This window comes from Papaver somniferum, chromosome 9 (genome assembly GCF_003573695.1).
Source record: "Papaver somniferum cultivar HN1 chromosome 9, ASM357369v1, whole genome shotgun sequence".
In the NCBI taxonomy this organism is placed as follows: domain Eukaryota; kingdom Viridiplantae; phylum Streptophyta; class Magnoliopsida; order Ranunculales; family Papaveraceae; genus Papaver; species Papaver somniferum.
In genome coordinates, this window is record NC_039366.1 from 138,305,906 (window position 1) to 138,318,002 (window position 12,097).

The following is a 12,097-nucleotide window of genomic DNA, read 5'->3' on the forward strand; positions in this document are numbered from 1 at the left end:
TGCAATCCATGATGGAGCGTGTATGTGAAATTATTTATTTCTCCAAGGCACGGCGTCAAGATATGTTTGCAACTCTCAATCGTATTGTGTCCGACAAGCGCCTGTTTTCAGTTGGGGAAGCTAATCCTAAGCCTCAAACTCTCTTAGAAGGAGCTGTTGAAAAATGCAATTGGGGACTGCTCACCACCGCCCGCCTGAAGGGTGTCGAGTTCGACAACACCTTGATTGACGCGGCTTCAGAATTCAACGTTGTCACCATCAAGACCCCGAGAACCGCAAAAATTCCAAAACAGGAAGTCGTTCTCTGTCCAACCATAATCAAAGGCCCAGAATGAGAGTCTAGAGACACTTACGGGTACATCAACCTCGAAATCAAGGTGGGAGATGCGCTAACACGCGGAAAATTTCATATTGTGAAAGAATACTCGAATTATGATATGATTCTAGGACGCTCATGGGTGCATGACAACAAGGCAAAGCTATGAGTGTGTCATTTGCCAGTGTCTATACCTGAAAGGATTTCCAACAAGCCGTCCAACCCAGAAGATTATTTGTTACCATATCGACAACTTGCCAATGTGACGCAGCTACCTGGAGAGAGCCCATCGACGTACGTTCGAAGGTTCCGAACCAAAGTAAGTCTTATTGAACAACCCTTTCTACAATCAGTCAATTCACCTTCCATCAAGGGCTAGGGACTTGACACGATCGTCAACTCAGCCGTTACTAGGAGATGCGAATGGGTTGTTGGGCCTTTCGAATGTTTCATTAAAAATCTAGAAGTTGTCTCAATCAAAGATAACGAGTCTGGGAGTCAAATAGCCGTGCAACACCCAAACCCGTTTTGGATTGGAGATATGGTAGTGAAAGTTACCACTCAGCCTGACTCACCTACCGAAGGAAAAGATGAGCCATACCTAGTGGCAGATGTTGTCTTAGGGGGTTATTGCAAGCTCATCAACGCAGACGAACCGGAAGGTGTGACAATTCACTCATGATGGCTTAAGTCTTTCAATACATAAAACGCCGTGCTACTTTTTCCTCCAGCGTTCTCTTTATTATTTTTCCCCGTAATTTCCCTTTTCATGCAATATTTGTAATTCCTCCAAAATGATTGCACTGCTTGCATTCATAATTAGGATTTCAATTTATCAGTTAATCTAAGTATTGTTTCCTTTTAGAAATCTCTTTACTCCTGAATCATGACACAAAATCGAAGCAAACCTGAACCCTCATCATTACCCATCAATCCAAACCAGAAAAACAAAACCCTAAAAAGAAGCATCTCATGTCTTTCAAGAAACACGGAAGGGATACATGCAGAAAGAAAAGGGGCAAAGGAATCGTCAAACAACCAGTATATAGTTGTTAAGGCAAGCACTTCGTACTCTGAAAAACAACCTACTTCAACGATAAGGCGACCTCTAGATCACCACATTACGTGCCACACGCTATCAATTGGAGGTGGGCAGGTTCGTGGCCAATCTTTAGTTTCCATTATTGCATCCCTTCGTTATTTTCAGGGTTACATGCAATTATCATGGAGGCGGTGTACGGTCACATAAAAACGCATCACCGCTTATATGTGTATCGTGTTCTCATTAACTGCACGACTCAATGGAATGGAGAGATTTTGTAACCCTGTTAGGGAGCGCTACAACTAGAGTCTCAAGACGTCGTGGATAAAAGAACCATCATTTAGGCTCAGCCACAAAGCTACTGAGTATAAGAAGAAAATGTCTACAAACTATGGAAAAGTGCTCATCTACAAATAAAAGTAACAAAAGGGAAATTTAGTTACTAGCAAGATCAACAGTTCCTTCATCAGAACCGCCACTGGAAGCTGCTTCAGCACCTTCGTCACAAGGTGCTACTACGTCCTCTCCGGAAGCCGCTTCGACCTCTCTTTTGAACGCTGCTTCAGCATCTTCTTTGCAAGCCGCCACCACATCCTCCCCAGGAGCAGTCGCAACTTCTTTTTCAGGAGCTGCATCAACATCCCTTTCGGAAATTGTTTTACCATTCTCTCCAGAAGACACTTCAGGATCTTTCTCGGAAACTGCTCCAACAACCTCTGGGTGTTCAGTTTCGTCCACATCAGAGTCGAGAATGATGATGCTATTGTGGATAGGGTAATCATGCTTGTTTTCGCTGGGAGATCGCTTATGCTCGATCCTTCGCCTCTTTAGCCGAGCTGCAAACCTTTCAGTTCTTGCACTCGTCGGCTGAGCTTCGTCATGCCTCCATTTCTCCTCCATGCTGACTGAAGCCAAAAAGGCCTGATTACGCTATCGAACGATGTGTAAGTGCAGAAGAGACATCTCTGTATGGTACGACCCGCTTCGCGAAACGGAGAATCTATTTTGGCCATCACCTCCTCGAACGCATTAGCCTTGGGTTTGTCGACTTCAAAGCTCTTTCCTGGAGAAGTAAAAGAGTAATCATCACCAGCAGTTGCCATCATATACTGCAAAAAGGGTTATGATTATATCAACAGCAGGTATGAAAAAAAATCATCATCATCAATCAAAAATCAAATCGCATGATGAATATGGAGCAATACCTGGAACGAAGAAGAAAACCAATTCTGCGATGGCAGAAAGGCTCCAGCATCTTCTTTTTATGCCACAAATCAGCAAGATCCCGGGAAGAAAAGGAGTCTCTACTTGCCGTGTATAAAGGCTCCAGATGCAGGATAAGAATCAAATAAATACTTGGACAGAAGATTTTGACTCCCGTCGAATCGGGATCCGACTCGACTGGCAAGCACAAACTTTCCATAACATCACTCGGAAAAAAAAAAAAAAAAAAAGAAACATACATCTACTTCTGAAATCTAGCAACAAAGAGAATCGAGACTCGCAATTTATAATATAAAAATATGTACGAAAACAGAACATAACCCATTTTATTATTATTTTGTAGTAGAAAAAATTTAAATGCAATAAAATCATCATGTTTTATACTCACGGAAATGTAAGTTAACAGTTCAAGTACTCACAAAAAATCAAAAACGTCACCATCCCATTTACTTATGTGAGCTAGAGTTTTATTTTAACAAATCAAAGTAGTATATAATGCCATGAAAAAAAAATATTAAAGATTAAAGAACAGTGAAGGAGCATTCCCATGGTGTAAACATAAAACACCCACTCAATCCAGACGCATGTATATACGTTTACGCCTAAAACAGTTCAAAGGGTGTCTAATATGAACATGATGTATTCATTGCAAGGCATGAGAAAAAATACATGTTTGGATTCACAAGAGTAGTTGAATGGATTTATACAAGCTATATATGGGTACATGTACATAGCAAATAATTATTTCATAGGAAAATGAATATAAGTTGCTATTAATTACACTTAGAAATTCACTGTACAGATCCTATCTTAGATTAAACAAATGCCAAAAGGAACAATGGTAGAAAATGTAGTCGGTAAAGCCAAAAGCCAAGAACATCTAGGCAACAAAATGAATTCAGAAACTAGTTTGTATAGCCAGAGACCAGACCCATTATACACGAAACTGACAAGTTTTCAGTTTAAAACATATAAAGATCCGGTAGAAGCCAACATATATATAACATCAAAGTGCAACAGAAATGACATGTGATCAAATCAAGCGAACTGAAACTACCCAGATACCCCCCGTGATATACAATATCATAAGCTTAGAAAATACTAACTTTCCAAGCGATAAAGGCTGTCGTAAGCTCTGCCCGTCTTACTACCGCAACTTCTATCCGTACTCTGTGGGGGGAAAAACAAAAACAAAACGGGGTGAGCGAATGCCCAGTAGAGGGTATAACAACAAAAACGTAGTGTCAATGTTAAACATGAATAAATAGACAAGAACAACAGCTAGATAAGAATGCAGAAATGTAAATCTTAAGCAAAATACATATAAAAATATTTAGAGCCGCAAATAAAGTTACTCTTCTATTCTCATGGCCAGTGCCACCGTCAGGGTAGTTCTGGTTACCAGCCATCGTTGCCGCAAAGATCTTCCGGGTTGCCACCAAGGTGGTGGGGTGCCACTTAGGCCCGAAGTTCCTAAAGTAGAGTCCACTAGTTTCCAAATCGAATTCCCGCAAAGGAAATATCAAAACCAAGTTCAGAAGAACCTCGTAAATATCGATAACTGAAAACTTACTTTAATACAACCATTGGCAGCATTTACAAAATTAATAAATAAGTTCTTACCGAAATCACAAGAACCCAACATAAGAGCCAAAATCACAAGAACCCAACATAAGAGCCAAAATCACTTGCCAGAAAGTACGATAATCCATGTACATTGAGAAGAATATAAATTAGTGGAAACTATAGGTAATTCGAGATACCAAACAGTATTCAATGCAAGGACTTCATAAATACAACAACATATTTTAATTTGGAAGTAAAACATAGATCTGTGAAATTTTGGAGCAAGTCCTAATTGCCGAGAGAGGGAGAGTTATCAGTAAAATGGCATGGGAAAAATACTCAAGCTGGTGTAAGCAAATTAAAGAGAAAATCCAGTACAAAGGTGGAACTAACTTGTTGTTCATCAAATTTAAAAACCAAATACCCAGCCAATTAAAGTTCCTTTCATTTCTAATACAACAAAATCCTAAAAATAAGATTTAGTCAGTAGTGTCCATAGTGGGTAACAAAGAAGGAGACTAATATTGAAAGTGACTTTTTGATTTCGAAACATTTCCACTAACAAAAATTCAATATCAAGGTTTAAAGCAAGAAACCAAATTAAGTATGGGGCATAATAAAGAGAACCAAAATGGTAAATAAATGGGTCTATTTTATAAGGTCGGACATTTCTTTAAAGTCGAGTAGAACAACATGGATTAAAAACTCAAGCTAGTGATACAAGGCAAATCAATGGTTTGTAATGTTGAAGTTGCTGGGGGGAGGAGGTTAAAAATACACAACAAATCCAGTAAATGAGTTTCAAATTCTCGGCTACCTGTGGAGTTTAAATTCGAAATTCATTGAATCATTTTAACAAACAGAACCAAGGCAAATTTAAGAATTCAGTACAAGGATTGACTTATGGAGGAAAACTGGTGCTTGCATGGCTACAAATCATCTCTTATTTCTCAAAAGAAAATTTCATTTAAACCATTTTAACCGTACACAATTCAGTAAGCAAGGGTTATCACGGAAAAAAAGAAATGGGATTTCAAAAAAATACAGTTCAGTCACTTTATAAGAGCAATGGTTTCACAAATACAAAATATGTATACTGAAATTAAACAAAAATTTGTTAGAAAACACCAAATCCTACTCCCTCAGCAGATTCAAACAAGGCTACCAAGAAATTAAAATTTTCCTAATCCGCGGTGATAAATCAAGAGACCAAGATGATGATACCCAATTAGCGAATTTCATAGGTCACAGAAAACAGGAAATGACGAGGTCAACCAAAATCAGTTTGATTAGTACAAGTAAAAAGAAATTTAAGGGAAGGAAAAAAACCCTACCTTGTATAAGACAGATTCAACCGAACACAGACGATGGGTTGAGCTCGAATTGCATTTGAAAAACGAGAATCTTGTCTGCTTGAGATGCCCTTGAAATCCAGCAGTAAAAGTTTTTTGGGCGAGAATAGTTGGTGGAAAAATATCGGAAAAAGTAAGAGATTTTTCTGTAAATAGATATGAGTTGGTTTTGTAAAAGAAAAACATAAATCTCCCGAGCTACTCATGTATGTCACGTGGCAAGCATGCTTGTATTTCTCGGGAGTCTTCCATGACATCCACTATTCATACACAACAATGCAATTAAGGGGTGACCTAATTTGATTAAAGCACCCATTTGGGGTTTTCACCCTCTCCACGGCTATACACACCCTATATTAGCATCGCACTTGTACACTATCCAGTTCTAACTTCCCACTCAAATGGGTTGAGTCGAATCCAAAGCTACAATGAGATTTTTGTGTCGTTACACCTATCTATCTGAAGACAACTGACTTGCGCTGAAAGGAAACGTATCTTGCTCAAGGGACGAGCCAGGCTCTATCCAGGTAATGTGCACTAAAACTCTTCTTGTGAATTTCTTTTACTGTCACCTGATAAAGCGGGGGTCTAACAACCACACCCAATATTTCAATTAGCAATTTGTATGGACTAACTCCAATATACTTTCTAGAGAATCAACTAGACAGTCAGACTCAATCTAGATAAAAGTATATCGAGGAGTTAATATCTCTCTCACTTGATTTGATTTTTACTCAAGCAAATAGAAATATGCGAGTTTGTATCAAATACAAGAATAATAAACTTGGATGGTACCAAAGACCAATATCCAAGGATCAATCAATTTCCAATCAACAACCAAATGTTGGATTTCACAATTGATCGATGCAAACGCACAACCTGTGATATTTCAATTATATAACAAAATATAATGCTAAATAGAAATGACACAGACACCAGAAATATTGTTAACGAGGAAACCGCAAATGCAGAAAAACCCTGGGACCTAGTCCAGATTGAACACCACACTGTATTAAGCCGCTACAGACACTAGCCTACTACAAACTAACTTCGGTCTGGACTGTAGTTGAACCCTAATCAATATCATACCGATTCAAGGTACAGTTGCGCTCCTTACGTCTCTGATCCCAGCAGGATACTACGCACTTGATTCCCTTAGCTGATCTCACCCACAACCAAGAGTTGCTACGACCCAAAGTCGAAGACTTTAATAAACAAATTTGTATCACACAGAAAAGTCTACAATGATAAATAAATTTGTCTCCCACAGATAAACCTAAGATTTTTGTTCCGTCTTTTGATAAAATCAAGGTGAACAGGAACCAATCGATAATCCAGACTTATATTCCCGAAGAACAGCCTAGAATTATCAATCACTTCATAATAATCTAAATCGTATGGTAGCGAAACTAGATATTGCGGAATCACAAACGATGAGACGAAGATGTTTGTGATTTCTTTTTATCTTGCCTTATCGGAGATATAATCTCAAGCCAATCTTACAATTGAACTCGTCCGATAGAAAATGGCAAGATCAGATCGCTCATCTACAAGAGAAGTAGTTTCGTCTGGCTTCACAATCCCAATGAAGTCTTTAAGTCGTTAACGACAGGGTCTCGAGAAGAAACCTACGGTTAAAGGAGAATCGACTCTAGCAAACCAACTAGTATCACACAGAAAGTGTGGGGATTAGTTTTTCCAGTTGCTAGTCGTCTTCCTTATATAGTTTCAAATCAGGGTTTGCAATCCAAGTTACCTTTTGTTTATGGGCAAAAACCGTTTTTGTTGATTTTGGTAATTTCGGTGAGTGGGTGAGAAACAAATCTAAACCCTAAACAAATGTACTGCACGGGAGTACTTTAGATTCGAGAGATCAATCTATACAAATCTGGCCTAAACCAAGAAATGGTCGTTCCGGATTTGCTTCGGTCACAAAGAGGAGGAGAAGGGCTGGTTTAGGGAGGGAAGCGAAGAGAGTGTTGAGACCAGAGCAGTTCTGTAAGAGTAGTACTTGACTTGTATCAGAAGATGTAAGCTTTGAGAAATCTATCAAGAGTTGCCTTTCTAAGTGTTGTATTTCTCCCTAACCAAAAACTTGTGTTTTGGTGGAAATAGGTAAAACCTATTTATAAAAGTCTAAGTGAAACGTACTCTGGCCTCGTAAGAAAAGAAACGAATGAGTTAAATGGGAAGAGGTGGTAACGCCTGGTATTGAAGGAATTTGATGGAATTCATATTCCATAATGAAAGAGCATTTCACCATTACTTCCTGCATTTACTAACCGTTTTATTCTTATTACACCTTCTTGAAACAGGCATTTGTGTATGCCGCACGCTGTAGACCGCCAAACCAAAACCCTAATGAGGATCCCCCAGTTTGTGACATACGTTTTGATGTCTCGAGTGTTTTCGTGGAAAACATGTAGCATGTCGCTGGTGTTTGATAAGTTGAGCTTGAGAGACTTGTCGGCTCAGTGGAGACCTTCGACGGTCGAGATTTTGTATAAGAGGAATCGTGGCCTTTGATGTAGGCGCGACATGCCAAAGTGCAAGGGTTGCACGGCATGTGCCAATGGCATGTGTGGAATGCCTTGGTCCTGGGTAGCATGTTGGGTGCAAGTGGTAATGCCAAAGTGCAAGTGTTGCACGGCATGTGCCAATGGCATGTGTGGTATGCCTTGGCCCTAGGTTGCACGGCTTGGCATGCCAAGTTGGAAGGGTTGCATGGCATGTGCCAATGGCGTGTGTGGCGGCTTTGTCCCTAGGCATGCCGAGTTTCAAGGGTTTCATGGCATGTGCCAATGTCGCGTGTGGCGGCTTTCGCCCTAGGTTTGGCGTGCCAAGTTGCAAGGGTTGCATGGCGTGTGCCAATGGAGCGTGTGGCGGCTTTGGCCCTAGGTTGCGCGACTTTGCATGCCAGGTTGCAAGGGTTGCACGACATGTGCCAATGGTGTGTGTGGCGTCTTTGGCCCTAGGTTGCACGGCTTGGCATGCCAGGTTACAAGGGTTGCACGGCATGTGCCAATGGCGCGTGTGGAGGCTTTGACCCTAGGTTGCACGGCTTGGCATGCCAGGTTGCAAGGGTTGCACGACATGTGCCAATAGCGCGTGTGGCGGCTTTGTCCCTAGGTTGCACGGCTTGGCATGCCAGGTTGCAAGAGTTGCACGGCATGTGCCAATGGCGCGTGTGGCGGCTTTGGCCCTAGGTTGCACGGCTTGGAATGCCAGGTTGCAAGGGTTGCACGGCATGTGCCAATGGCGCGTGTGGCGGCTTTGGCACGGTTGCCATATCCTGCGTGTTTATTTGTGGTTTGGCATGGTTGCCATATTTTGCACAATGATTGCATGGTACATGCAATTGCTATGTTTTGTGTGATGAGTGCATGGTGCGTGCATTTTGGCATGTTTGCCATGCTTTTGCGCAATGACCGCACGGTACGTGCAATTGCGATGTTTGCACGGTACGTGCATTTGGCATGTTGCGTGACATGTGTGAGTGGCATGATTGCCATGCTTTTGCGCAGTGATTGCACGGTACGTGTAATTGCTATGTTCTGCATAATGGTTGCACGGTGCGTGCATTTGGCATGCTTGCCATGCTTTTTGCGTAATGGTTGTGCGGTATGTGTGAACTTAGGGTTTCGCGCATTGAAACCCTAATTTAGTATTTGAAAAAGGGTACCCTGGTAATTTTGACATAAGCGCGTTACATGCTCTAATAAATGTGCTAGTGTCACGTCATGCTATACGTAAGGTTTTACGGTTTTACCCCTTGTTCAAAAACCACCATCAACATTAAGTCCCCTGCTTAGCTTGGAACAGGGGCCTTATTGCGAGGTAAGTATAAGATAAGATGGTGACTAGAGCTGTCAAACGGGCAAGCTAGGGTCAACCCGACCCTAGCTTTCCAACCCGTACTAGGGTTAGGGTTAACCCTAGTCCTAGTACTATTCACGAATAAGCTCAAAACCCCAACCCTAGCCCTAGACGAGTCAACCCTGACGGGTTGGCGGGTTGGCTTGTTAATGTTATCAATTTAAAATTAAATTTAAAACTTAGGATTGTTTAGGATTATTCATTTAGTAAAGGTCGAACCTAGGTCAATTTGGTGTTTAACTAGAAGCCCCACCACTGAGTTGTAAAGTGGACGTTTTTATTGCCACTTAATCAACGATATAGATGGTTACGGCGCTTTAGTTTTCTTAGCAGAGAACCCTAACATCAACTAAGCATTTTACTTTTTTTTATCATTTTATAAGTTTAAATTAATGTGAGTAAGACTAACTCACTGTTTAAATTATGCTAGTCCTGTTATCAATTTAGGACATCCCGAATAAATATGTGATTGATGAATCTAAGTTGTAATTTAATTAATTGATTGATTATTTAAAATCTAAAAATTGTTATATTTGTTTGGGTAGATCCAAAATTAGCTTTATTTATTGATTTAAAATTAACTAATTCTAATATATGTTTGCAAATCATGGATTTTAAAGAGTTGGTGGGATTGAGTGATATATTTATTAATTTTGATGGGTTGACGGGTAATCCGCGGGTTGGTCCTAACCCGGCTTGTTTTCTAGTAGGGTTGTATATGTCAACCCTAACCCGGCCCGTTTAGACAACAAGCCAAGCCGGGCCGGGTTGAAACAAGCCGGGTTAGGGTCAACCCGCAAGCCGGGTTATAAATTGACAGCTCTAATGGTGACAGACGAGGATAGAACTGAGACAGTAAGTCGTGAAAGAGGGATGAGGAGATTTGTATGACCTTTTTCGAGATGTAAGTAAGAATACACAATCCTCGTATCTGGCAGCTTTGCACAAATCCCAGTATGACTAGGTGTTTTTAGGGCCAGGCTTTGGAACGCGAGGCGGAGTTGCTAGCATAGACTTGGCATGAAAGGGACTTGTTGGCATCAATGGGCTTGTAACGGGCGTGGGCCGCTTGGCAGAGCGTGGCGCTGGCAAGGGGAAGCGTGGATTGGCATGGCTGGCGTGGTGTTGGCACGAAAAGGCGTATTCCTTGGGAGTGGCAAGACTTGTTCTTGTGGGTCCGATTGCCCTTCTTCGCGCACGGCTTTAATCATGGCATACTTTCCTCATTCAAAACTGGAAGAATCACACCCGTCACTTCTTCTTTTCTTGTTTTAGGGTTCCCCAGTATTTATGCCCGGTGAAGTTGCGTCGTCTTCCCAGTTTTACAAAAAAGGTTTCTCCTTGTTGAGTCTACCTCTCCTCATTATATCGACCAGAAGTGAATCATCTTCGAACCGGCTAGATTCTCCGGACAAATGTGTGAGGCTTGACTCTTGTAACAGTATCCCAACCGTGATTATTAGGGTCAAGAAGATTATACCAGTATGTTTTTACTAATCAACATATGTTTCACTGTTTGCCGATAAATGACAAAAAAATTCTTCTGTGCAGAGATATCCTGTCAGAGCATGCGTTACCATCATTGATGAAGATGATTTGGTCACCCCTCTTCCTTCAAACCCGATCCCATCAACTGCTGCAGATCTGGAGAATGTCGATTTAGGAATTTCTTGTCACGAGTATCCCAATGCAGGTTCGTCGTTTGGGACCCGTATGAGGTGCCTTTCCTCCAACTACTAGAACGTCGGTGGGTTCCTGGTGCGGAAAGAATTCGTGAGTCTTTACACGAGGATATGGAGGATATATGGTCACATTGCCACCAGGAGCGTGGTGAAGTATTGTTCGTCTGCTCTAGTTTCCACAGTGAATTGCCTCTTGTCGATGGTCGCCGAAATGGAGAGTATGTCTATCCGCGCTATCGCGGAATCGGCCATTCAAAAGTGGGAGAACATGGTGTCTACCTTTGAATCTCTAGAGTTCAATGTCAGTTGGTTGCGACATCGTCTTGATATTGTGAAAGTCGACAGAGACGGAATTCTTGTTGGTGTGATCCTTGCTACGAAAGCTAAGCTATGTTGGAAGAGGAGAAGGCTTTGGCTATGGAGTCACAGAAGGTTGAAGAGTCAATCCGGAATTTGAAAAGTAGGACAGAAAGATACCAGAGTAGGTTAAAGATGATGTTTTCTAGGGATTACAATCTACTGGATGGGCTTTTCTGACTCATGTTATGAGATGTAAGGGTTTTTTTTCGTATTTGTTTTTGGAGAAATAAAGAAATTTTATTAATCTATTGAGGTTGTATCGAAACTTGATAATTGAAAATGAAAAGAAAGCGGAAAGGGTGTCTGGATTGTCGTGCCCTGGTGTAGCATGTTGCGAGATAGTGGTTAGGCGTAGTATTCCTTGAGCCACTTCCCGTTGATGACTGCCTCTAGCTTTCCTCCATCTTCCTTGATAATATTGTAGTACCCACTGTCATACGCCTTTGTAATTATATATGGCCCTTCCCATTTGGGGGAAAACTTTGGTGCAGATATGTCTTTTTGTATGTGTTTAGCAGTCTTTAGCACCAAATATCCCGTTTGGAAAACCCGGGGTTTCACAGTTCGGTTATATGCTCTGGAAACTCTGTTCATGTACGCCTGTGCGTGTTCTTCTTCCCTGAATCTTCTGGAATCTATGGTGTCTAGCTCCGCTATTATGGCATTCAGTGTTTCAGCT

General features: G+C 41.3%; 1 protein-coding gene across 7 annotated transcripts; it reads right to left on the minus strand.

Annotated features, from left to right (window-relative positions):
- Positions 1-1,679: 1,679 nt before the first annotated feature.
- LOC113310754 lies at positions 1,680-5,636 on the minus strand. Of its 7 annotated transcripts, XM_026559526.1 has the most exons (6): positions 5,483-5,636; positions 4,206-4,269; positions 3,938-4,070; positions 3,689-3,752; positions 2,564-2,682; positions 1,680-2,421 (listed from the first exon to the last, which is right to left on the minus strand). In XM_026559526.1, exons 2-6 carry the CDS (start codon positions 4,225-4,227, stop codon positions 2,409-2,411), a joined length of 351 nt encoding a protein of 116 aa, XP_026415311.1. In that variant the 5' UTR covers positions 4,228-4,269; positions 5,483-5,636; the 3' UTR covers positions 1,680-2,408. The 7 variants fall into 7 exon arrangements, with proteins under 7 accessions (XP_026415311.1, XP_026415312.1, XP_026415310.1 ...); XM_026559527.1 differs by having other exon boundaries at positions 1,680-2,467; positions 4,206-5,636; XM_026559525.1 differs by lacking the exons at positions 3,938-4,070; positions 4,206-4,269 and having other exon boundaries at positions 1,680-2,467.
- Positions 5,637-12,097: the final 6,461 nt, after the last annotated feature.